The sequence below is a fragment of the Paralichthys olivaceus genome, chromosome 11 (assembly GCF_024713975.1).
Source record: "Paralichthys olivaceus isolate ysfri-2021 chromosome 11, ASM2471397v2, whole genome shotgun sequence".
In the NCBI taxonomy this organism is placed as follows: domain Eukaryota; kingdom Metazoa; phylum Chordata; class Actinopteri; order Pleuronectiformes; family Paralichthyidae; genus Paralichthys; species Paralichthys olivaceus.
In genome coordinates this window covers 13,491,135-13,518,771 of record NC_091103.1, presented here as the reverse complement: position 1 = coordinate 13,518,771, position 27,637 = coordinate 13,491,135, and the positions used below count along the sequence as shown (strand labels likewise).

Genomic DNA, 27,637 nt, shown 5'->3' with positions numbered 1-27,637 from the left:
ACAACAGATGACGTCAAATACCGAAACAGAACATTACTTAATTCAAGGTGGTTCTGATTGACAGCAGATCAACAGGTCGAACAACTAAATCAACTTCTGAACAAAAGATGTTTTGGCCACGCTGATCATTAATTTTTTTATTCAATGAAAATTTTAATGTATTTTCTGAGAGCACTCATTTAGTTTTTGTCTCATTTTCCTCATAAAAAAACAGACAGTGTTACTTGTCGCACACATACGTAGTTCTGTTTTAGATTACACCATATTGTGATATTGCTCATGATGAACATAAGCAATACTTTACAAATACCCAGCTGCGATTTCTCAAGCAGTCACACAATTTTCATAAGAGATATGAAAATACTGTCACACACACACACACACACTACGCTGATGCAGCAGTCACACACATGTGGTGCTGAGCCCACACAGCTCATACTGGGAAGTTAACAGTCAGGCATGTGAGCTTTGTGCATGTACACATAGAGATGGCCTGATGGCTTTTTGGGAAGTGACTTGTTGTGCGTGAGGTAGCTGAGAGGCAGTGACGCCTATAAAAAAAGAGGAAGCGTGGCATCTGGTGACGCTGGGCAGACAAGTGCTAATGTGCGCTGGTTAACAACGGGAATAAACTGATTGGGGATTTTCATAGTGGTTGTTCCCAAAAGTGGGAGGTTTCTCTGCTCCTGTGTTCCCAGGAGAATGAAGCCCAGTCTCTAGGTATGCTTGTACCACAGCTTTACAAACACACATGCGCGTGCACAAACCATTTATCATGACATAATGTTTACATTTCTGTGGCTAGAGAGTTCCTCAGGAGACAGAGGAGCACATCACCTAGAGACGGCTCCCAAACAACACAAACTGAGCCTGGATGAGTGTATGTGATCATTTCTGTCATCACCCTCTGACTCTTCAGTGTAAAGAAAATAAATGTACATGTACTCTACATGTATACGCTATCGTTACAAAGAGGTCTGATCAGCATTCTTTTCTTTTAGGAGCTAGGATGAGTACTTACAGTTGTGTAGTGTTAATGAGGCTGTAATATAACAGTTAACATGTATCAGGCCATTTCCACTGATAGACATCCAGTAGTGGGCTGTCACAAGGTACATTTACTTTGTTACTGTACTTAAGTACAATTTTATCCACTTGTACTTCACTCAAGTTTATCTATTTTCAGGTATTTTTCACTTTTGCTCCACAACATGTATCAGCAGATACCTGTACTTTCTACTCCACTACAGTTTAAAATGCATTACATTACATGTTCATGTTGTTTTACTTTGTAAATGATGACTGGGCAGGTATCATTGGACCCCGCCTCTGTCAGCAGCATCACATGACGTGTCTGCAAATTGTTTGTATTTATAAAGAGCTTTTCTAGTCTAGATGATCGAAGTGCTTTACAGTACACTTTTGCCATTCACCCATTCAGGCATACAATCATACAGTGTCTCTATGTGCAGCTCTCTACCACACATCACTCTCACACTGTCTGGGTTCAGTATCTTGCCCAAGGACACCCTGGCATTCAAAATGGGGTCAAACCACTGACCCTCTGGTTTGTAGACGACCCATTCTACCTACTGAGTCACAGCCGCCCAGTAGACTGCATTAAGGAATACGCTACACTTGTCAATTACTTAACCTAATACTTTGAGTATATTTAAAAGCAAGTACTTTCTTACCTTTACTTAAGTAACATGGTACTTTACCTAAGGACACTTTTGTTCATTCATTTGTACCTTTACTTAAGTCAGATGTTTGAGTACTTCCTCAACCATTAATTATTATACAATATGTCTTTGCTTGGAGAAACAAATGGAAACTTCACTGCTGTAATACGCAGACAATATACATGAAAGCTTGTACAAAACATGGAAACAAAGTTTGCACAGGAAACAGTGTGGTGTGGCACAGACAGCCAGAGAGACACAGAAACCTATATATTGTACACACACACACACGCACACACACACACACAAACACACATCTGAACTCTCATACCGTTATTACAAGTTTCCTGGATACCAACGTGCTGTATAAATAAAAGAAAAAGGAAGACGTCATTTGATATAAGGCTCCAGATCCATCAATATCCCTCTGATCAAACACACCGATCAATATTATGAGCTGTTGCCTGGATACAGTTGGATGAGCGTAGGGTGAGAATATACAGACCAGCAATCATCCTTTGGCACAAATTCAGCTACAGGGAGACACACACACACACACCCACATACACACTGATCTGCACATCAGCAACTATTCGAGCATTCCTACTTTTCAAACCTGGTTAACTGATAAACGTTTTCTCCTCAGAGGAACGTTTTACACAAACAAACACACAAACTCGATATACCGCTATGTACGGACAACTTCTTGTACACGCACAGTGTAAAGTGAAGGCAGAAAGAAGATATGTAACAAATTCACATGAACCCCTCGATGCTGACATGACGAGAGGTTGGAATGTGACGGGAGTCAGAAACACTTTCAGGCCAAATACGTGGATTCTGAGAGAGTTAGAATAACAGTACATATGGGCCGCAAATTCATGATGAACATGCATCACTTATAGTTATTCACAATATTATCAATCTGTATTATTGATCAATTTACCAACACGATCCTATAATAAAAGCAGGGATAAACAAAGTAACAGTTCAAAGAGTCATCCTTTACACAGTCACACAAGGGACCTCATTATCTGTGCACTCATATTATTATGCCGCAGGAGCATTCAGTCCACAACACAACAACAAATAGTAGTGTTCCCTTTCCCAAAGACTACAAATTTTAGCCAAAACCAATGGGCCGACAATAGTGTTTTCCGCACAGAAATGCCTGACCCTGGGCAAAGTAGCAGCTCTTTGAACAGCTTCAGTAAATAAATATGGTGCAACATGGATTCTTATGACGCTCGTTCCACATTTGGCTGAGCGGTGTCCAAACACCTGACATCACTCCGCTGTCTGCCTCTTCATAATCTCATTCCTCTTGCAGAGGACGCCAGCTCTGTGAGGTAATGACAGAAGAAAACCCCTCCCCCGATAAAAGAAGATTAATTTAAATGATTTTTATCATTAAGTTAAATCTACTTTGGGCTGGATTTTATTCATGAAGTTAAAAGACAAACTGTTGTGCCTCTCATAATGGCCCACAGACTATCTCTCTCACTCACACGTGAACACATACACACACACATGTCTCCATGACTTTGGAGGGCATTACATTGATTTCCCCTAACCTAACTTTTACCTAACCTTAAAACTTGTCTTGGCCTCAAACATTAATGATTTACGTTTTGGGGTCTTGTCCCCCCCCCCCCCCCCCCCCCATAAGGAAGAAAGGTCTTCAAAATGTGACTGTGAAAAACAAATAACATGAGCCACACTCACACACACACACACACACACACACACACACAAACAACCTTATCTCTAACCTTTACCTGGACCAATTTATTCCTTCTTCAAACCTTTACCAAACCACAATTCACATCTTACCACAAAATCTAACCAGCGGCTCGGAAATGATGTTTTGTATCATTGGAACCAGGCTTTGGTCCCCATGAAGTCTACTGGTCCTGACAAGGTCAGTTTATGCAGGAAAAGGTCCTAAAGAAGTAACAAAAAACAACTACACACACACATACACATACACACCCTCCTCTCCTCCATCTGGCTGTCTCATCATGTTCCTGTTAATGATTTAAAACATCCAGACACTGTGTTCCCTCACGTCAAAATGAATTTCTAATGAATGGCAGCTTTTGAATGAAAGACATTTTTTCGAGACTCTGTTGTTCCATCCTAACAGAAACAGATTGAAGAACCCATCCCTCTGTGTGGAAACATAGATTTGGCTGTTCTGTTTTGTTTTTCGGTCGAAGAGGCGCTCCAGGAACTGTTGCTTAATGCACGTACTGGAATGGCTCGCTTCCAGGGGCGAGGGTTGTGTAAGTTCCCCTGTTCTTCTCTGAGTCACAGGCGGCCTCTTGTTACCTGCATGATTCAAAGGATCTAGATGTTGCATGTGTATAATAATATGCACATAGATATAAATGAATACACACTGAGCTTCAGATAACAGATGGCGTTTCTCATTTCTCTAAATGGAAACTGATTTTGTTAAAATTACTGAAATCTAACACCCTCACTGAGATCCACAGAACTGACAATGAAATAGTGCAACAGCTCCTCTCACTGGAGAATCTGATGAGTGTTACATCTGTATGTGTTTCTGCTCTTTATCCCTGCTGGTTTTCCTTTGCCTCAACCTGGGATTTTAGCTTTGTTTTTAAATCCCATGGTTTGAGTTGTTGTCAAGGTTGTCTGTCGTTGATTCGGGTCAGTGATGGTCAGCGATTTAAAATGTTGTACACCCCGCAGGGCCACTAGATCACAAGTGTAACACAGGAACAATTGTAAAATAGAGTGTTTTATTCACATCTTTTTCATGAAATTAATTCTTACAGACATCGCACCTTTACTTATGCAGAAAATCACCTATAACAGTGGGGTTGACACTGTGGGGTTTTAACGCAGATAATCCTTCTCTCAGTTTAATGAGCTCACAGTGCAGAAGGGATGCAAGCGTCATAGCCAGATTATACCAGCAGTGGGCAGTACAAAGCAGAGGATGTGAATGTACACTCCTCTTCTTCCTCTGTGTTGCTACCAAACAATTTGAGTTCAACACACACTTCTTAAGACCTTCTCTAACTATATGCCACAAATATTTTTCTGAGGTGGTCAATTTAAAATAAAAGCTGTTCTAACAAATTAATCAAATGAACTAAAATGAATGGATCAGTGTCTGCATATTTTTGGCCACACAACAGTAGTGGAGGAAGTACTTGAACAATCTACACAAGCAAAGGTACAAGTTAGTAGATGAAAATGTTCTCAAGTAAACGTACCACATTATCTTTCTTTTGAATATATTCAGAGTTAAAGTACTTGCAGGTTGTAGCCTAGTCCCAAATGAGAACTTCCAATGCATTATTATGGCTGAGTCTCGGCCTCCTCCAAATCCATTTCAGGTGTTTCCTAGTGCTGTGGCTGCAGGAGGCAGGGTCCAATGTTACCTGCCCACTCTGACTGGATCAGTGGACCAATTCCCCTGTCATTATATCAGAAATATAAAATGTAATTATGTAAAGTTCTGCATTGTAAAAATGTAGTGGAGTAGTAAGTAAAGATATCAACTGATATACTGTATGTAGTGCAGTAAAAGTAAAACATGAAAATGGATTTAAGTACAATAACAAGGTACTTTGTTACATCCCATCACTGCTGAACTGTAAAAAAGTATTTAAAAAATGTGCATATTTTTGGCCATATACAGTGTCCCTCACTAAAGCTGCTGTGGGACCCCAGATTACACAACATCACAAACACAGCTGACTCCTTTTTTTTCTATGACACTGTTCAAAGAACTAATGTCTTGACTCTCACACTCTCCGTCCACCCCGACTCATTGTGTCCTCCACGCTGCTCTGTCAGACATTTGTCACTGTTCTCTTGTTTTTCAACCTCCACCGTCCTTCTCTCTCCTGTCCTCCTCTCCAGTCTTCTAATTGAATCCACAGGAGTGAATTCCAGCGGGCAGGAGGAGAGGGTGCTGAAGGGGTGATGTCAGAGGTCAAAGGTTATGTTATGACCCTTGCCTGGTGAGTAGAACCCTGCTGTGCAGCATTTCTGGATGTGTGTGTGTGTGTGTGTGTGTGTGTGTGTGTGTGTGTTTGTGTGTGTGTAAAACAGCAGAGAGAGTAACTTGTTGAGTTACTTGTTATGTATTTATGCATAAATGAACATTCCAGTGCAGTCCCTCTGGTTATCATGATTATTCATGAGGCTGCAGTAATGTCTTCATGTTGGTTCTTGGCTCGGTACAATATACAGATTTTATGTCATTTAACTGCTTCAAAGAAAATATCAATCAGAAGAAAATTAAAATCAATTTCTCTCACTGACGTAGAAACAATTTCCTGAACACATTATTGTAAAAAAACATGTTACTCCTGTCTGCAAAGGTGCCGTTAGCTTGCTACCGATTACATCTCATACACTTAGAACAATAAGATTTGATAGAATTTCACTGTAAGTAAAACTCTTTCTCTCCTAAATTGCAATATCTCTCTCACTGTGAACCCCAACCACCATTTATTAGAACTAACATGCACAAATGCACACTTTCTCTCTCTCTCTCTCTTTCTTGACGAATGGGGCAGGGGTTACATTGTGAAAGAAGGAAGGTGCTGAGGAGGGGGGGTGAAGTAAAGGGAGGAAAAGAGGAGCAGATGTTCATCAGGTCTACCGACCCCCTCCTCCTCCTCCTCCTTTCCCCTCCTCTTCCCTCTCCCTTATTATTTCACTGGTAATAGTAGCCTCTTATCTGAAGAAGCCTGTTTGAGGCTGTGGAGGAATGACTTCACTTAATCATCAGTTTCAATGGGGCTGAGCATGCAAGTGTGTGAGTGTGTGTCAGTCTATGTAACACATGTTCACACACACACACACTCACTCACACAAATCCACACACTGTCAGCAGTGTTAGTTCATCCCTCGGTCCGTTGCTTACAACCTATATGAAATTATAATAACAAAACTATTCTAAATATAAATAATATTACTTATAAATCTTTTTTTGACAAACTATATTACTTCATTATTTCAGACCATTTATTTAAAAACATCCTGCAGGATTATGTGTGGAGCGGAGGCCCCCTGCAGTCAGCAGTCTTTCGGTAACCCCACACCGCTGTGTCACCCCTGTAAATCTTCTCTAATAAAAAACAGATGTTGCATGCAGCAAATGACTCTGTGTGAAATATCCACTGAAGGAAAGGTCCCATGAACACATCTTTATGTATCTGGTCAATTGATCTCAAATTTGTAGATAATCCTGTTTGAGCATGGAGCCAGTCTTATAACTCAACCTACAATCCTTCAGTGCCTTCCTCTCTTTCTTTCTTTCTCCTCACGCTCTCATTTCCCCTGTTTTTTCCTCTAAATAGCCCCCAATCCTGCCCCTTCATCCCCTTCCTCACCCCCATCTTGTTCCTCCAAACAAGCCTTACCCATTCACTGGCCTCTGTGTGTGTGTGTGTGTGTGTGTGTGGATGGGGGGGTTGAGTCGCGGAGGGCGGGCCATTAGTTTGTTAGTTGGTTCTGCAGCTCATTGAGCTCATTGTGCTCAGAAGGCCCTCTATCCCAGCTGGACTCAACAAGAAGCCACAACTCTCTTTCTTTCAAATCTCTCTCTCTCCCCTCCCCCCTTTTCCTTCAGAAAGACCCACACCACCACAACTCCACCCCCCTCTCCCCTCTCACCTCCCCACCCCTTGCTGCACTCTCAGTAATCCCTAACTAGTCCCAAATAGGAGATTTGTTTGTTGAAGTAAACTCGACTCGCTGACCAAAAAGCTTGTTTACAGATAACAGTTATTTACTCAACCAAATTAATAGAAGGGCCTGGTTACCTCAAGGCGTTCGTGCTGTTGACATCTTGCTAACAGCTTGTTGTTCACAGTGGTGGTCTTCATCTCAGTGTAAACAGTAAACAATTTAAAAAAAAGCAAACAGAGCTAACCACTTAAAGGCGATGAAGTAATTAGGGCAGCATTTCGTGTCTGGGTTAGCCCCCAAAGGTCAGTCGCAATATAATTAGGCCTTGTTCACACTGAGCATTAAATGCCTATGGTTGTATGATGAGAAGAGACTATATTTGGATGTGGTCTTAAATGTGTTCATTTATGTGGGCTGTTGCTGTGGCGGGGTGGTTAGTTAGTACGTTTTCAGACATGAACTTTAAAAAATGTGTCTATGTCACTATTTCTGACAGTCACAAGTCACAGCTTATGAACGTGGAAGATTGTAAGCATGATTAGCTTTCTTCATGGAAGACATTTTGTCATGTCACAGTAGAGCTGTTTTCAACATCAACTCCCAAATATGTCCCACATTTTCCAGGAATTCTGGAACTTTCAGCTGATGTCTGAGTAGATCATGCAGGAGGCAGGACATGATGTATAAATTACACTGATGAAATAACTTGTTTTCATCGACAGCACATTGACACTGGCATCTGTCCTTATTACTAAAAGCTGTCAAAGCTTGTCTTTCCGATGTCATCGGCATCTTTTACGTGTATGGCTCCTCTTTATCGACCTGAGATATTTGTATTCTTCCAGTTTTCTTTTCTGTTGCATGGTAGAAACTTTACCCACTCTGACATTTGTGGAAAATGTCCTGACTCGGGCATTTGCATCCCCACATACAGGCCCTCTGGAAAACTTCTGGACATTAGTGCATTGTCTGAAAGCAGCTTATGTCGTTCCTCCTCTTACTGCCAATCGTGTATAACCTACAACTTGTACAAAAATCATCTAATTCACCCATACAGAAAAGATGTGCTATTGATTTTAGATCTGGAATGATAAGAAGTAACAATGCTGATGCTCGATGCGTAGTTTTTGTCTTCTATATAAATGAAATGTGAGTGAGATGTGATAACAAAAGGTCTCTGCCTGTGAATTTGAGATGCATCCCGATGCCAGGTGAGAAATGCCAGTCCATCATAATTGGATCTGGAAACAGTCTGATAAATCCGGACGATACAACTTTTATATTGTAAGATTGAAGAAGTGGAAGAGAAAATAAATACCAATTTCTATAAGTTGTCATTAATATGGAGAGTCGTGTGGACATTTTCACATGTCCTGGACACTGTGGACATCAGGACACCACATGTGAGGAAAACACCAACTCAGCTTAACGTACAAATCTCACAAGTCAATTCGCAGCTGGATCAGACAACCCTCAGGCTGTGAAGTAGTGGAGTTTACCTATACCATTACATCATCACAAAACAAGGGAAGGGGGGTGTTGAGACTCTCTGTCACACTCACACACACACTTAATGGCGACCACTTGGCTGGACCAAAACAAAGCTTTTCGGCTGGCTTTGTTCTCGGCTGAGCTTATCTTTGTAGAGGGGCCTCAGAGCGACAGACCAGACTACTTCTTTAAAATACACAATTTTGTACTTTTTTTCTAAGCATACATCCTTGTGAGTACAGTTTCAGCAGGACCTTCCTCCAGGGGGGAATCAAACCCTTATATCCGGCCACAAGCTGCACTGATGTGTATACAGAACAAACTGTAAACTGTTTCTCTCCCTGAGGCTGCCGTTAGCTGTTCACCATCTCGTCAGGCGGCTGTAGGTATGCTGCTGCAACACTCCTTACGATCCAAGAGGTGTGACAACTTCACTCCTGGCAGACCAGCGAGGGTGTGTGTGTTCTGAAAAGTTCTATCTTTGTGAGGACCACACATCTGCAGTGATGGGAGTAGAATGTGACCCTAATCATCTTTGGCAATTTTCTCCAGGCTTGGATTTAGTGTAGTATGTTTGGTTGTGAGTATCGTGGGTTTAAGATGAATGTACGCTTTGAGTTTAAGGTGATAGTAATTTGTTTTGACAGTTTTGTCCTTGCAAATGTAGGGGAACAAACCTGTGTGTCTTTGTGTGTGTGTTTGGAGGGAGTGGGGCTGTCTGATACTCTCATGGCTCAGTGGTGGAATTTTTCACACATCCACCTTTACCTTTGAAATCAAAGTCTTCACTCCCCCGTGTCTGTCTCAAAGCCATAGCCTGTCTCCATTCTGACGTTACTTCCCATATGTTCAGTTTCTTCTCTTTTCTGCCTTTTTGTCCTTGCGGTTGACTTTCTTCTTGTGTGTATTTGTCAGCAGCATAAATACGCCGAAGTGCTTTACAATCTTGGAAAAGGAAGGTTACACAAGCGTGGATAAAAAGATAAATATTGTGTATATGTAGCCTCGACCAAAAATCTTTATTTTGAGTTATTCTGTGCATAGACTGTATGTGCTGACTTAATATAAAGTTTAAAGACTGAATTTTGTGAAGGTTGTGGCTTCTTTGTGCATAAATTAATCAGGATGTAGTCATATAGTACTTTTCAAACAAATCAAATGCAATTCAAAGTGCTTGACAATGTTTTTTGTTGAAAATGTATTAAAAATTAGTTAAAGACATTCAGATTTAGAGAGTGATGACTTACCAATAAGCAATCAATAAGCAATCAATAATAGAAAAGACAACAATAAGTTGAATATGTATCTTGCAATACTGTGCATATATTTTCATATTTTTATATTTATATTGTTAAATTTTAATACTTGATTTTATCATCTTATTGTATTTAGAGATGTCTGACATGCACCAACAACACAAAAACAAATTCCATGTATGTGTAAACTTACTTGGCAATAAAAGCTTTTCTGATTCTAAATCTGAATACGTCCTTCCTGTGCACAATAAGCACTATATCTCTATTTACTGCACTTCAGTATTCAGTAGTAATTATTGATATTATTTCATTGCCCAAGTAAAACCTGCAGGTAAAACCTCAACTCATCAAATGTTAAACTTGCGATGCCAAATCATATTACTGCTTAAACTAGTTTTTTTTTTTTTAATCAGCCTTTTTTTCCAGGCAGAGAGAGGGCCCCTCTAAAGTGTGAGCACGGCCCTGGTGGGGACCCTCCTCAGGCGCTCAGGATGCTGGGAGGGGCTCGCAGCTCAGTGTTAAATCCACACGTGGTCGGATCGTGGAGCTTGTTTGGCTCCGCAGACTCTGCTGGAAACTTCTGACCGACTCATGCCAGCGAGTGTCCCTGCTCGTCCGTCTATTACTGCGGGGACAGACGGGACCGGACCCGGCTATACTCACCCAGCGAGATGCCATCTTACCCCAAACTCGACCAGTTGTCCGACCTGGAGCAGATGATGTGCAAGGTAAAGGAGGGAAAACAGGCGCTAGTGTGAAAAAGTTGTGGAGCCAAAAGTTGGCTAGCTCTCTGGAGCGTGTTAGCTTAGCTGGTAGCCACGCTGCTAGCTTTACGCTCTCTTCATCTCTTGGTAAAAGACTGTTTTATTTAATTTTAACTTCATCCTGTTTCTCTGCTGCTGTGGGTTTATTGTTCTGAAGCGTCTCCATTGACCATTTGAAGCTTTAAAGTGGGTTAAAGTAAAATTAGCATGGAGGCTAACTTGTCACAAAGTGAGAGCGTAGTTGAGGCTGGTGTTTAAACTCATCGCAGCCCATGAACTCATGGGTCTGCTCCGGACTCTCATGTAACAAGTGTTGGTTGGACCAGTTTAGGCAGAAACTGGTGCTACTGGTGACAGACAGGCTACGAGTCATATCTGTAAACTACAGACACGTTGAATCAAAACAGCGAAAACATCCGGAACAGTTGGTGCTTGAAACAACTCAGTCTCCTGTTACAGCTCGGCTGTGTTTAACCCTGTAACTGTACATGAAGTCTCGTAGTTTTCATACGTGGTTTGTGGATTTTAATCTTTATATAAGACATACGATGGTTTTTAGCATCTGCAGCTTAAATGTCTGCAATGTAGTCATTAAATTGCTGTATTCAGTGTCTATCATCTAAATGGTGATTTAATTATATCTTGGTTTTAACTAATTCTCCAGTAACACAGTGAATCTTAAAGGTCCTAAGAAGAAACTTATTTCACCTCAGATATTTAAGAAGAACTGTGTCCGTCAGGAACTCGATCAGATTATAAACAAAAGAGGATGAGTCTCATTAGACATACAGCTGACTCAAGTAGGATTCATTTCTATATTTTACATATTTTTACTAGTTTTTATCTTTGTTTTTAAATACATATTTTACTTTACTGTTTAATTTAGTTCTTTGGCTTCTTAACTTTCTTGACACACACACACACACTTTCCCATGTTTATTTTGCACCAAACACCAAAACAAATTCCTTGCATGTTAATTTCTAATTGAAGGTTTTGACAAAAGTTCATATTCTCAACTAAATTTAGTGTTGTTACCTTGCACTCCTCCAGTGCTCTGTTATGCATGACTTTGTTTCCATCATCCACAAATTCAGTTCTTTTGTGCAGAATTTCTTTTTTAAGGGTGTCAGACACAAAAACCGCCTTCACACTGTCGAATATAGAATCAGTTGTATTGGGAAATGTAGAAACTCAATATTTATAAAGACATGCTTTAGATAAATTGTTACCCTGTTGGATTAAGTGTCTTTGACCAATTATGACACAAATAGACTTTAAAGTTTGTTTCCTTTCTAAGTTAAATGTCAATAGAAATGTAGTATCGCTGAACCAAGAATGAGCCACAGAGATTTTAAATATTTTAGAGTTGTGCAGCTAATGTTGTGTTGTCTGTTCTTGTCTGTTTATACAGCAGTTGCTCAGTCTCGACCTGATGGAGCCGAACAGGCCGCCACCGTCCCTCAGTCTGGAGATGAGAACACCGGGTTACATCGGTCAGCCACGCAGCAGCGCGTCATTTTCCCTCTCTTCTCTCTCCTCTCCCACTGATCCTTCAGAAAGTGTATTTCTGACCTCCAGTCAATGGGGGCAGCAGTCAGAAAGCCCACCGCCCTCCGAGATTGCTAATTCCTCCCAGTTGAAGTCAGCCTTCCTTGCTCTGCGCTCGGTCAGCATGGTGGAGACCAGCAGCGCCACAGCAGCAAATCTGGGCTGGCCCGGGACAGACTTCAAGCACTCCCAAAGTGACAGCCCTACTGCACTGAGCACTAGCTCCTCCCTATCCACTTCATCTCTCTCCACTTCCTCTTCTTCCTCTCGCTATAAGACTGAACTGTGTCGCTCTTTCACGGAGAGCGGGCTGTGCAAGTATGGTGGAAAGTGCCAGTTTGCCCACGGGCCAGATGAGCTACGGGATCTCAACAGACATCCAAAATACAAAACTGAGCCATGTCGTACGTTTCACACCATCGGCTTCTGCCCCTACGGGATCCGCTGCCACTTTGTCCACAATGGCGAGGAAGAAAATGAGCAGTCCTTCTCTCGTTCCTCCTCTTCCTCCTCCTCAAGCATTCCCCAGCAGCCATTTAGCTCCTCCCGTATGCACAGGCCTCCTCTGGTCAGACAGAGCTTCAGCTTTGCTGGGTTTCCCTCGGCTCCTCAGCAAGCCCTTCAGCACACTCTCACTGCTCATCCCCCTTTGGCCGCCGCCTCTTTCAAACCTGCTTTCTCGGCCTCTCCTCCTTCCTGTGCCGACATTACTGACCTCCTCTCCCACGCCTTCTTGGAGATGGACTCTGCCTTTGAGGCCTCACCTGCTGAAAAGTTCCAATCCCTCGTGGGTCAGGCCATCACAGCAGATCCCCTGTCTCCATTCCTGCCTTCCCCAGACTCCGGCTGCTCTCCCTGTGGGCCCTCTCCAACTGGCTCCCCATCCCTGAGGCAGAGTCCCGGCGCTCCTGGGGTCTTTTCATGCCCACTGGGCGCCCGATCCCTGTCCTACACCTCTTTGTCTGACCAGGACCAAGATGGGAGCAGCTCTGCTAGCTCACTCAGCGGCTCTGAATCCTGCAGTGGCAACAACGAAGGCAATGCCCGGCGTCTGGCAGTATTCAGTCAGCTCTCTGTTCCTGATGATCCCACTGTGGTCTGCCTTTAGGCTGCAGTGTGCTGGAATCACAAGCAAGCATTTACACTGACATACAACACAGACATGATGACCCCATGAGACACAATACATGCCACACACACACACACACACGATACAGATAAGTTTGACACATACATGCACATTCCCCTTTCACACACTGCTACGGGACGTTCTTTGCACCCGCGTGGCCTTGAATGAAACAGTCTTTGTTGACTAAGTCTGAACACGGACAGAGATTGGTTAAAACGCCGGTGTCATTTGCAGAAGGAAGGCCACAGTGATACTGAAAATAAATGTGTGTTGCCAACAAGAGTATGAAGACAGAAGTCTAATAGTGCTGCAAGCGTTTGATGCTTTATCAGAATAATATGTTAATTAAGCAGATGGCAATTAAGCTAATGTAATCACAGTGTGATTTGCCCCAGTGCCGTCTGTTGTGAAGACCGACCACTCCGTTCAGATTTCACCAGCATCTACCGAGTGATCCTCAAAATGTGATAAAGCCAAAGACGTCTGTTTGTAGCATAAACTCTTTCTTTTTTTTTATTATGGTGGGACAGACGCACTGTTTTTTTTTTCCATTAAACGCACACAGTATCTCGGTGGTAAGTGAGTTAAATTCTCCTTTTCTTCAGTCTGAGGTTACGTTCAGATCACTGGCCTCGAACATGAATGTTACGTTTTTAAACGGCCGAAGTGCCTGTCATGTTATTTAAAAGGTCATCTTAGTGTTGAATCAAGATTTGTTTGGAGAGATGTGAGGAAGGGTGAGAGTCTTTTCTTTTTAGTGACATAAGCTAGTGTGAGTTCAGGTTTCTTTGTTGTCAAGATTACCACAAGTGTTGATCTTCTGTCTCTTGTGCCTTGTTGATAAACCTGCTACCAGCAAAACGCCAAATTACCAAAGTCAACCGGCCCTTCGAAAGGAGGGAGAGGGACTCATTTTGATTTGACAACAAAAGCCATGTGGGCTTGATCATACTTTTTTCATATTTCATGTTCATGACATATCGTTACATGTAGGACTTGCCAACAGGAAAAATAAGACAGAGAGATTTTATGGGCTTTTGATATGTGAAGAGTCGGCTCCAACAACAGGCACTGCAGATGATCAAATGGTCAAATATGGACGAAAACCTAAATGATGTGCCATCATGTTGTTTTGTGTCTTGTTACATAATCTGATATGCTGGAGCTTTTGGCTCAGAAGTTAATATTTAATCAAGTCAAATGACTTCTTTATCAAAGTCCTGTTTTTACCTTTTGGCGAGTTTCTCAAGAACATCAATGGTGCCCAAACTGTATTTTAGATTATCTTAAGCACAAACATTCTCAGAAGTGTGATTTATTTTCTTCCTCTCTTGTCCACAGGCAGCACTGGTGTTACATGTTTAATGAATAGTCATGTTTGTGTGAACACCACCTTCCATCATTGTCATCTCTGTGTTAATTCCTCTTGTTAATGGCTTTGTACTGTTACGAATGTGAAGCGCAGTCACTTTCGTATATCCTGTTCTTCCAGGTCTGTTGCCTTTACTGTGTTAGATCCAGCTATTGTACAGTTAGGGTACATATGTGTAGTGTTTTAGAAATGTTACTTGGCTGTTTTTGTGTGTTTACGGTGTAGTTTGGTAGAAGAGCAGACACTGTGCTGTTTCTGGTCTATTTAAAATCACCTTTTCATCGACATGTTTGATGCCTGTTCAGTGTTGAAGGTGATTATCTTTAGTAAATTAATCTCTTTAATTTATTTTAACGTATTTATAGAGTACTTTGAGTTGTTAATGCTTGTATCAAGTTTAATATATTTGGGTTTCTTTTGCCTTTTTTGTACTGGAAATAAAGTTTAGTTGTGTTTTTTAAAACTGACTGTTTAAGTTTATTTACATATTTACATTTACAAGTAAATTGTACACACACACACAGAAGCTTCTGCTGGGAAACTAATGAGTTGCTGATGCAGCAAGGCTCATGTCCGTTTCCTTTTAGAAAAAACTGTTATAGCGTATTTGCCACAATGTAAAAACATTGGTGCGAGTTGCAGGAAGGAAGCAAACAGGAAACTATGTGAACCGTCATTTACAGTTTTCATTCCGCCTCACGCACCCCTGAACTTAAATGTCAGAGCTTGGCCCTTTATTGTGATGTGAGCTCTATGTACACACAGTTGCACACGCTTTGAAAAGTGAAGATAAACGCATCTCCCTCTGAAGTTGATATCTTAGACTAGAGGTGTACACAGTGATGATAAAACAGTGATGTCCACTGGACAGCAACACACAAACTGGATCACAGAGGTAGTAACTCAACAATCAATGTGAACCATATACATAAAAACAGTTCAGAGCCTTTGACAACAAATGTTTAAAAGATAACGGCACAGGGCAATTGTCTTAACAAGAACATTTCATCCTTAAGTTTATATGAAAATGGTCAGCCACACTGGGGAAAAACTTTTTGGATTACATGGATTTAAAATGGCTACCATGAGTATCCACACACCAAAAACCTCTTTCATCCTCAAGTTACACTAAACAAAAGTGAAGAAAAGACTCTTCACACTTCAGGTGTAGCTGAATAATTACGTTCCTCCCTGATGCAAGATTGTGCTTAAAACCCATAGCAGATGATTGCTTCGTGAGCCAGTACAAATCTAACCAGGTTCTTCTTATATCTGAAGGCTTTTAATATTCTTTTTTTTTTTTAATAGAGTATTATCATTAAATAAATAAAAAAACCATGATGTCCGCTTCCCTAAAATGTTTAAAAACAAAATACATGTGCTGCATGCAGTGCCTTGCATTTTAAACAGTCAGGGGCAGTCAAACATTTTCTGATTGCAAATTAAAATCTATTTAAGCACGTTTGTCAAATCATGCCTGTCCCACCCACTGTGCTATAGGGTAGCAGGACACTTTGTGTTTGTGTGTGTGTGTGCGTGTAGTCATTCTACTAAGATTTCATGTGGAGATAAGAAGCCTTTTGTTGGGGTTTAATCTTACCAATCCTGGGTTTCTACCCATTTCCCTTCTCCCTCACTGCCTCCAGTGATTCCATCCATCCTCTCACTGCGTTACTCTGCTCTACTTCAATGATGTCCCCTCAGTGAGACTTTTTACAACTCCACAACTCTCATTACAAATCTACACATTATTAGTCTTTAAATTCTCAGATGTCCATAAAATGAGACAAAGAAAACGAAAGGGCCCCAGGAATCTTTCTGTCATTCACAAGAGCAACAGCAGTATTATCTTGTCACTGTTAACATGAGATGGGTTCGCTGTCTGGGAGTGATTAGTGGCTGTAAACGGGATAAAGGCGTGTGTGTGTGTGTGTGTTGCATTGTGTCTGATAGACATTCTCCCACACTCTTGCCCTGTGGGACATAGGAAAGGCAGGCAGATGGCTGTATTCAGGTCCACCGCGGGTCAACATATGGCCCCAAGAGACAAAGTTTGTGTTTGTGTGTGTGAGACAGAGGAGCTCACTCTTAACTATGCATGAGTGGAGGAAGTTGAATAGGTAGGTAAGAAGGAGGGAGAAAAAAAGGTAATGGTAGGGGGTTAGGAAAAAAGACACAGCAAGATAAAGAAGGGATGGTGACAGCTTGAGAGGATGAAAGTGGGAAACGTCCAGTGAGATCACAACATGAACTTCTGCTGAGGCTCAGGGAAAAATAAGACCTGCATTTTTGGGCTGTTAGTTTATTCTGCAGTAAGTATTGTCCAGTTTAGTTCATTTAAGAATAAAACATCTGTTCATTAAAGTATGAAAAACAGATGATCGCGCTTGATCTCTGCTTTCATACTGGGCCACTATCACTTGTTAAATACGTTAACATTGACATTTTCGCAACTTTTTCTTAACCAACTTCAATTAACTTTTTTTAACCCAAATAATTTTAAGTAGCTACTGCTATCTGATATTAATGCTAAGCTACTTAACCTGGCAAAATGCTATTGTATTACTAAAGGATAAACAGGTCTAAAGCTGGAATACAGGACATTTGCAAATACTATATAAAGGTGGACGACATGATATGCTACCCAACAAGTAAAGCTTAACCCTCTCGCCCCTTGACTGTACATGATCACTTTACTACGCTCGGGGTTTATCAATGATTTAAAAGAGAAACTGGTGATTTTCAGTAAACTAAAGTGAACTGCAGTGAGCTGCTTTCATGAAACCAAACCCAGATGTCTCTGTCATTTTCTCACACTACAAAAGAGACTTCGGCCGCTCTCTGTGCACAGTGTTACTGAATTGTAACAAGTCATCAGTTTGAGTGAATGAATGCTGGTTTTACTCGCACACCCCCCCAAAACATCCTTTCTTTCTTCCAGTCCCTCCTCCTCCTCCTCTTCCTCCTCCCCCTCCTCCCTTCATTCACCGTTCCTCTTTTGTGAGGCTTGGTGACATTGTGATGCAGCAGGAGGAAAGGGAGCCAAGCTTTGTAGCGCAGCACAAAAACAGCTGTTGCTGAGGCCTCACCATCCTCCCTCACGCTCACTGTCCCAAATCTCCAGATTCTACTGTAGGAGATATTTAGGTACAGGTACGAGAAACATCTCACACGCTCACCCATTCCTCTCCCCACACTACTAACAACTTCCTCATCTTAATCTTTCCTCCACACTGCTTCCCCTCTGCCCCTGCCTCTAATAAACTTCTCTTTTCTACCTTTCATTCCCCTCCAGACTCCTGTAGAGGCTCTTCTTTTCTCTCAACTCATTTTACTCTTGCCCACTCTCCCAATCTCCTCCTCCACCAACTTTCTTTAATTCCACCCCCTCCCAGGCTTTCTCTCTAATCCCTCCTTCTGTTTTTTTTTTTTTTCAGAAAGGATTGGGGCTAAGTGTTTAATGGGTTGCAACAAATGGGCAAAAGAGTGGGCCATCAGGTGCTGTGCATTTATGCAGACACCTAACTCAATTTTCTTGACTGTGTTTGTCCCTCATGGAATTTCACTCAGTCGTAAAGAAGTTACAGAAACCACAAAACTCGAGGGTGAGAGTGTTGGAGTGGCAGTCTAATAACCAGGGATCTTACTCAACTTTTCTTGAGATTTTAAGCTCTTTCAAGTACTCTTGTATTGAGGGCCTCCTAACTAAAGTTAGGACTCCACCCCCCTCTAAGACAACAGAGTGTGTAAAATATTAAAGCATAACAACAGCAATGCAATATTTCACCTAGAATCAGAATCAGAATCAGAAGAAGTGCTGGGACTTGTGAAAGATTGATTTCTTAAGAAGAGATGTTCAGACTTTGAGTTCCTATAGAGCTCAGCTTCCAAAACCATAAGATCCTACACTTTCCATTATGTTCCATTATGTTATCAATGGGGGCCCTAATATTAGACCCTCCCTCCCGATATCCGTGCCACTTGTTTGTAACATGGGTTTTAACCCTTATGACTGGAGTTAACTTTAAAAAGCTGCATCCCAAGTATTTCTCTCTCTCTCTCTCTCTCTTCCCATTATTAAACCATTAAAGCTTCGTGCTGCGGTTTGTGAACAAACATAATTGAGTTGGGTGGCTATTGTTTCAATGTTGGTGGAAAACTAACACCTTTTAAACTGGCGGATTAATAGTAGAATGGTTACAGAATTGATCAACTGTGTCTCTACGAAAACATCATTGCATGAGTGAAAACCTTTTAAAACCGAATTGTAAAATGATTATTTCAGTAATATGTGCCTCTGTATCATTTAATGTGCTTCAAGTACGTGTCTAGATTTATGCACTACTGCCTCAACTTCATAACCCATATACATGTACATGGGGTGACCTGAATTTATTTGGCTAATGAGTAGGTTTCTTTCCTACCAATATATCAAATACTCGGAAAAATACTGAGACGGGATTTTCCTTAAATGGAAAAATACGTACTTTCATGTTGTATCTCAAACTGACAGTAGTGACACAGCAGTAAATATGGAAAACAGCATCCACATCACTGTTTTAGGCCAAAGCCTGGGTAAGACCATCACTGGGAGAACATCAATGGTTACAAACCTTTGTTGTGTAAAATGATTACACTGACTTCAGTGAAATGATAGAACAGACAAAAAGAGACATAAATACAAGCAAAGTGAGCACCAGCACTCAACGTTGTGAATGCCAACATAGAGCTAAACCTGCTGGGACAAAACCTTTAAGTGCAGCTCACTCATGTACAGCAGAGCCTCTTAATACCGAGCTCATGATGTGGATCAAAAACATGAGAGGAATATTAATATTCTAAGCAGGGATGATGGGAGTTTGAACCGCTGTGACTAGTGTACACTGTGAAATGTGTTGTTATGCAGAGGAGCCATGAGAAAAGGTAATCAATCAATTAACAATAAACACCTCACTGAGCAGTTTCCTGGTCTTTGAATTGGCACCATAACAGAGGTTCTCATTACATGATCTTAGTTCTGGTTTCAAATCAGAAATTAAAGGGGAAAAGAAGACGCATGAGCACATCTTGTGTTATTAGATTATATCAGTGACAAATATTTGAAGATTTAATGTAATTAACTGATACTAACTGAACTATGGGTTCTCCTTTCTCCAAACACTGTGAGAAGATCAAAAAGAGAAAACTACAGATTCGACACAACAGAGACCAGAATCACAGCTTCATGTGTCCATCTAGTGGCACAAAGAGGCAACTACTTCAACCAGAGGTGATTTTCTTTATTGTTGTGTTCATCGAGTTGTCTGCTTGTTTGACGGACCTCATTGTTCCAGTATTCTTGTCACATTATTTGACCAAAAATGTTCAGATGCGAGAAATAAAATAAATAGATCAAACATCACATACAGTCTTGCTGATTAGGAAATGAAGCAATAAAAAAACATGATTATATCATGTTTACTTATCAATACTGTATAAAAGACAAAAAAAGGAAACCTGGATACAAAAATGAAAAACCCAGTTTGAGTGATCAGCTTTGAAAATTAGAGAACACTACAGAGGATGAGTGTGTCATTCCAGTTTTGTTATTACAAAAGCAAGGTCTAGAAACTGTTACCACATATAGTAATATAACATAACTGAGCTGAAGTTTAAATAACTGACTACAACCAGCTACAAGGCAGAACAAAGCACCAGGTGCTGTTACAGCAAAACAAGAGCTTAATAAGAAATCTGATGTGTCATGTGGAATCATTTTTAAATGCTCAGTAGCTTTTATTTGGATGCATGCTAAATGAAAATGGCCTGTATCATCTAAATCAATGTCTTGTCCTTCATTTTGTTATTTTTTTAATTTCCAATTATTTCTTAAATCCACATTGCAACATGTTACAGAGATTATTAAGTTACCTTCTCATGAACAATACATTCACATTTACATTACTGCATTCACAGCCACTGACAGTTATTTTTTTAAGTGGGGTCAGTCAGGTTTTGACTGAACTCATTTAGTTAAAACTAAAATTGAGAACACCATAGAATATTTAGTTGAAAGAGTGGAAAAGTAACCATTTATCAAAGTGAAGAAGCGAAAGGAATAAAACAAATCTTCTTTATCAGACGACCACAAGTAAAAGATAAACTCTGTCCAATGCTGTTTGCTCTGTCAGGGGTAACAGGTTATCAGCAAAAACCTGGCTCGTCCCCGGCTATGGAAACCAGGGTGGTGTTTGATTCCCTCTGTGGTTGGCTTGCTCGGTGGGAGGACACGAACAGCTATCCCTCTTTAGGATTAACAGAACCCCACAGGGGCCTGTTCATCTGCACCACGGTGGCAAAGAGGATCAGGTCACAACTTCTGGATCACCACCTGGAACTTACCTGGAAAGACAACATGAAGGAGAGGTTAACTGTTTGTTTGGATCTTAAAAGATAGAACAATTCAAACTTGACACCTCACATGAATAACAGCAGTTTGGCTAGTATTGGTGGCCAGTTAGCATGTCGTGTCACCTCACACTTTTCAATGGTAAAGAGAATAAAATACCATGAGTACTTACAGGACGGCATGACAGAGACCTCAGCTGTCACCACACTGTCCAGACCAATGTTAGACAGAGCTCCTCTCACCATGCCACACGAAAAAGCGAGATACTGAGAGAAAATACACAGAGAAATGAACATAAGCGACTGCAACTGGTTTTGACTAATTCAGCAACAAACCCTTCAGTGCCTATATCTGATGTGGCAGTTGATCCCCAACTGACAGCAGTACAATTGTTTGTTTTGGGAGTGCTTGTGAGAAAGAGGTAGAGGGTGAATACTGACCTTAGGAGCCTGATCCAGGTACTGTTTTCCACTGGAGAGTTGAGTCAAAAGAGCAAACTTGTTGTCCTGTAGAACATAGGTACCCTGTGGTGGAGTATATAAAGGTATCCAGAGGTTGTAACAAACAGTCGAACACGTTTTAACAAACACTGAATGTGCATTTGTGTTTCAGTGCTTAATTCAACAGAAATATTTATTTTAACTTTTAAGTGGACTTCAAAATCTATAGATCTCTAGTTCTAAATGCACTCAACATTTCTCTACACCTCAACGATTCACACAATGGTTTTTTCATGAGTAACACTAAATGCAAACACTACTTTTATTTGTATACAAGAAAATTCCAGAAACAATATATGACCTTATGTGACTGTACTGTGAGCTCTTTGCCTTAATGATTTGTCTTAAACATTGCTCAATCACTGTTTCAAAATGGGATCCAACCTCTTATCTGAGGCCAGAAATCCCAGCAGCCTAAGAAACATCACTCTGCAAACAAACTAAAGTGCAGTATGTATGTGTTAGATATAGCATTAGTTTGTCCTGTTTTACCTGATGGTTTGTTCGGAGGTTGTCAATCTGCCTCCTGAACACCTTTGTCCAGAAGTCTTTACAGATGAACTTCATTATATCCAGCTCATCCTTAAAGCTGGGAGAGTCTCTGGTCAACCTGGACAGAAGATAGATTTAAACATCAACATAAATGAGGATGTACGCCACACAGGTACAAGCATGTGTGTGTTTGTGCTCGTCTACCTCTCAATGAGTCCTTGTCCCACCCTGAAGCCCATGCCTTCGAGGACAGAGACACAGACAGCTCTGTCCTGGAGAGAGAAGAAACACGTTTTGTTTAGCTTCAAGTTAAAACAGGGTCAACAGCACAATGAAAGGTGTTGGACAAGAAGCAAGTTTAGGAACCTGATGGTAGAAACATGTGAACGTGTGTGTGTGTGTGTGTGTGTGTGTGTGTGTTGTCTGCTGTTCTCACTGCAGTGGGTTCTCATGTATATTATGTTTGAACATGCTGAGGGACTGAACGCACCTTGTTGTCCATCCCTCCATTACTGGCTTGCTGCTCCTTGTAAACATGGGACACGATCTCCATGTGGAGAAATTCAAACAGGGCCTCGTCTGTCATCCCTGACGAACACACACGCGTCAGTACACAACACACAGCCAACATACAACAGGTTCATTGAACACAGCTACCTGTGCTACACAACATCACACAGGATTGTTGGACCCATTTTACCGCAGGTTAGCACTAGCTATACAGTTAGCACCAGGTAGCTAGTGCGGTTAGCTAGCGACGTCGTCCAGGCCGTTTGAACAGTTGTATAGTATCTTTTTCTGTGTCGTACGAGCTGGACTGAGAACATAATAAACACGTGTAAACCACACGGATAGGTATTGTGATTAAATACAACAGAACGAGCGAGTAAATCCACTGTACCTGTCAAACTACTGAAGCAGACACAGAGTAAATATGAGCCCTCTTCCTAGATTGCGTTCGATATTCACGCCAGGACGCTCCACTGAATTCGCGCAGGCGGTGTTAGCGTGAGTCAGACCATTAAATGGCGAGAAAACGGTTCCCAGTGTTTGTTTTCTTCACCCCTCACACTAACTGCTGTCATACAGAGAACTCACACACAAACTCATACAGCGTATCGAGCTGAAGTGGATGCCGTTTGTGGCATCCACTTCAACTCGATAACCCTAACCCTAAGCTTGTGCCGCAGTGCATGCAAAAAGTACGCCGGGTGATATTACAAACGCACTCTAGATGCTTGTCCTCCAATCGCGGTGTGACACGTCACTTGTCATGTGACCGTTCTAAACAAGCCACTTCCTTGTTGCTCATGTGATCCGTGTTGTGACTTCACTCAGAAGGTTTGATGATGTATTTCACTGAATGTTTGAACACTGAGTGTTTAGCTAACATGTTAACTGTAGAGTTTATCTCCGAGTCCAGGGAAACATTGTGTGTCGCTTGTGTTAGAGTCGTTTTATGGTTATTTAGCTGGTTTTAAGAGTAGCTACAGACGTCTCATTGTGTGTGTGTGTGTGTGTGTGTGTGTGTGTGTGCGTGTGCGTGTGCGTGTGCGCGCGCGTGTGCAGTCATGTCCAGCAGGTACCAGATCGTGGTGCAGGGTGAAGCGTCTGAGACTGACTCTGATGATGAAGTGTACATCACTTCCCTGCCTGCTCCTCAAACTGCCTCAGCCGGGGCCAAGGTGTGTGTGTGTGTGTGTGTGTGTGTGTGTGTGTGTGTGTGTGTGTGTGTGCGCGCGCGTGCGCGTGTGTGTGGTATGAACATCAAATCCTGTCCCCACCCATTCGTCCTCTGAAGCCACATTGTGTTGTCTCTGTGATGCTGAATGCTGTCAGGTTCCAGGGGAGGCGTCAGAAACAGACAGTGAGGAGGAGGAGGAGGACCGAGCCCCTGCAGTGATCCAGGAGAGCGCTCAGATTCTCAGGAGAGACCTGCCTCCTCTCATTGTGGTCAGAGATCATCCTGACATACAGTCCATTGTGGAGGATAGACCCAGCCCCACACACAGGCCACATGGTGAGGAACACCAGTCATAATATGAACGATAAATTATAACAGCAGTTACACCAATGAGGATACGTACTGAGTGACGGGAATGTCTTAGTCTTCATCAGTGAATAGATCATCTGGGTGTACGAATTAATCGAGCAGCTGCATTTACTGATTAAAACAGATGAGTTTAAGAAGCAGTTGAGAGCTCTGATGAAGTTGTTTAGATTATGTGTTAACAGGAAGCCCCAATTATTGGTAAAAACTGTACTAACATCTTTAAACACAGCAGGTAAATACAACATCAGTAGCCCTGCCTTAGATCATTCACTGTGGTGATAAAGTGCTAATCACTTTTTAACCAAAAATTAATTAATTTTTTATGACATCTCAACAATATATTGGTTTCGATCAGTTGTATTAGTGAATCAATGGGGGAAAAGTTAAGTTTCAGTTTTTTATCTGACCTGCAAATCTGCTCATTTCCAGGGGACACACTCTTACAACAGAAGCTGCAGGAGTCAAACAGTCGGCTGTATCACGACGTCTCACAGACAGTGCGGCAGGTTTATAGCAGTGCCACCAGAGAGGTATGACTGAGAACAGTTTTTATTTTTTATATATATATATTCAAGTAGTTTAAGTACCATAACACACCCTTCACATATTATCTTTAAAGATATTGTAGTGTGACAAAGCACTACAGGGCCTGAGATACTTACAAATATAAGTGGACACGTATACAGGATACGTGCTGGGGTGTGTTCATTAGCAAAGGGGCTGACCTGCTGTCACTGAACTCTTTGTGCCCATGGTTGTAAATATTTATCAACAGTCCGTGCAGACTCTTACAAATTTCTGAATTCTGACAATAAGTCTGAATAACGTTATTTCCATTGAAAATAATTGACTTAAATCCAAATCCTGACATGGCCAAATATATCTCCTGTTGTATAATTTAACAGAAAAATGGATCCAAACAAATGAAGTAGAAAAAATGAAATCTAGCCTTTGACACTTAGTTCTGGGTTCAGATGTTTCTACTGAAAATAATCGATTTCGGTCCAAAACTTCAAATGCTGCTTTACCAACAACCATAAATGAACCAAATTGTTAAAGGTTTTGTCAGAATGTAAGAATTCAAGTATCATTACCAAACATTGCCTAAACCACCAGGGCCACTACTTTTGGAAGTGAATGACAAATTTGAGTTCTCTAAAAGAAAAGAAATCGCAGTAATGCTGCATAGAGCAGGAAAATATACTTTAATGCAACCAGATTAAATTGAGCATCAAAGATGATTTGACTCAGTAAGTGTATCCTGTAATGTCAGAAACGTAACATTAGAGTGGAGAGGAATGGGGTCAGATGTTCAGTGTCTTCAGAAAGACTTTAAATAAAGTGGAATCGTTCTAAAAAAATGAGAATGAATTATTTATTGTCTGAGTGGTCTCAGTGTGAAGTACAATACCTTTGTCATTTGTAATTCAGCAGCTTTAAGTCTTATCAATTGCAAACAATCATTGCCTTTTCAATAGTTTAGCGTTTCATTTGTTTGACTGTTTTTTGTGAAAGGTGCGCAGTGCAACCGCTCAGCTGAATACATCGCAGGGTGCCATCATCAACGCTTCTCACAGCATCAGATTAATTCTGGACGACCTCAAGGCTGTGTCCGAGAAGATTGACATTATCACAAGCTGTCAGATTCTGCCTGACATCAACATCAATCTAAATAATTATACTGCACCTGTTCCTTAGAGAGAGAAATCAAAAATCAATGCAAGCAGTAAGAAACAACATGTACAAACACAGCTTATGCATATCAATATACAGCACATATATTTAACGGTCATTTACTGCATGTACAGTATTGATCCATCATATAATGTCTGTGCCTGTGTCAGCTCTGGGGATATTTCTGTAGAGTAAGAGTCAAGCAAGAAAAACAAACACATATACATTTCATCTGCTGTAGTGCACGTCTCTTCCAGCACATTTTGTTTACATTTCACATTGGAAGTTATTAATAATTTAATATTTTCCTGCAGTTCTTTGTAAACATTATTATAACGGAGCAGCAGAAGTATCTTTAACCAATGAGAAAGATTTTTTTAAGGTGGCATATCGTTTCCTATCTTTGATGATTTCTGGTCCCACATGTTTCTTGTGTGATATTTGTTTCCGTTTGTTCGTTAAAATTGTATAATAAAGTAACACATTAATATAAATTGACATGATACCTTAATGTTTCACTGACTTGGCTTTGAATCAAAGTAAAACTAGAGATGATTGAACAGTTTTGTTATTTATTATTAAAAACACACATTTGAAAAAACAAGCAGCAAATTAGTACACATGGTATAAAAATAACAATCTGTGATTTTGCAGTTTCCAATTAATGATTTTACAATGTGAACACATATTTTTCCGAGCCGACTGAAGCTGTAAATAAGAAAATAGTAATATTGTAGATACAATTTACAAATACTGATTTTTATAAGTCTGTGTTGAAAGCACTCTGCCCGTCTCCTGTCTTTCTATCTGTCCTTTCATTTATCCAACACCATGAATCCACATGACAGCCTTCGGGTGGACACGTCAAACACATGTGTAGACATACATCAACACCACAATCAGCAGGTTGAGAACTGAGGCCGCAATACCCACAATGCTTAGCACGTGGTCGGTGTCTAACTCGTATAGTTGGGACAATTCAGGAAGAACACCAACAGGGTCAGCGGACTAAAAGAGATCATACAAAACAGAATATAATTCATATTATTCATAGACATAAACTCAGAGCAGGAATTATTAGATTCAATTTAGTTTCATGACATGTTTCAGCCACCTGATGGCGCCATTGATATACACAACAACGTCCACAAAACACAGAATTGCTGGTATCCTCTGGAAATTTAGTGAAGTTCATATCATCTTTACACTCAGTGTGTGTAAAGAAGTTATGTATAATATTTCTTTACACACATGATAATGAGAGATAATAATAATATTATATATATATTCTATTTCCTTTCGTCATAATTATTTGACTCTATTATTTCCATTTATTCCTTATGTGCATACATTTTATATCCCTAACACAACATATACATTTAAAGCTTAATGGAATTAAAAAGCAATGTTTAATATATTTATAGAAACAGGATAGTGACATTCATTTAAACTCCATTCTTACTTTCATATAAAGTCATACAGTAACAATAAAGTGATGAAAAGTGATATTTACTGTGATGAGCTTGTTTCAGAAACTTACCTCCTTGCTGTCTGTCCTTATTCTCACTTCTATTGGCACAGCAGGCTTCATTTCTCACTCTTCAAACT

At 40.8% G+C, this 27,637-nt stretch overlaps 3 protein-coding genes across 7 annotated transcripts; 2 read left to right on the top strand and 1 right to left on the bottom strand.

The window, feature by feature from the left end:
- Positions 1-10,502: 10,502 nt before the first annotated feature.
- On the top strand, positions 10,503-15,385 carry LOC109630334 (mRNA decay activator protein ZFP36L1). The gene is made up of 2 exons (XM_020088479.2): positions 10,503-10,836; positions 12,285-15,385. Exons 1-2 carry the CDS (start codon positions 10,780-10,782, stop codon positions 13,527-13,529), a joined length of 1,302 nt encoding a protein of 433 aa, XP_019944038.2. The 5' UTR covers positions 10,503-10,779; the 3' UTR covers positions 13,530-15,385.
- A 4,795-nt stretch (positions 15,386-20,180) lies between these two features.
- On the bottom strand, positions 20,181-23,666 carry trappc6bl (trafficking protein particle complex subunit 6B, like). 5 transcript variants are annotated; one of them, XM_020088554.2, is made up of 7 exons: positions 23,532-23,666; positions 22,793-22,890; positions 22,507-22,574; positions 22,303-22,420; positions 21,751-21,834; positions 21,483-21,576; positions 20,181-21,303 (listed from the first exon to the last, which is right to left on the bottom strand). In XM_020088554.2, the coding sequence occupies exons 2-7, from the start codon at positions 22,886-22,888 to the stop codon at positions 21,272-21,274; spliced, it is 492 nt and encodes a 163-aa protein (XP_019944113.1). In that variant the 5' UTR covers positions 22,889-22,890; positions 23,532-23,666; the 3' UTR covers positions 20,181-21,271. The 5 variants fall into 5 exon arrangements, with proteins under 5 accessions (XP_019944113.1, XP_019944108.1, XP_019944110.1 ...); XM_020088549.2 differs by lacking the exon at positions 23,532-23,666 and adding an exon at positions 23,204-23,523; XM_020088551.2 differs by lacking the exon at positions 23,532-23,666 and adding an exon at positions 23,401-23,517.
- bloc1s3 (biogenesis of lysosomal organelles complex-1, subunit 3) lies at positions 23,545-26,523 on the top strand. The gene is made up of 5 exons (XM_020088548.2): positions 23,545-23,643; positions 23,872-23,987; positions 24,142-24,322; positions 24,785-24,885; positions 25,871-26,523. Exons 2-5 carry the CDS (start codon positions 23,874-23,876, stop codon positions 26,051-26,053), a joined length of 579 nt encoding a protein of 192 aa, XP_019944107.2. The 5' UTR covers positions 23,545-23,643; positions 23,872-23,873; the 3' UTR covers positions 26,054-26,523.
- The last annotated feature ends 1,114 nt before the right edge of the window (positions 26,524-27,637 follow it).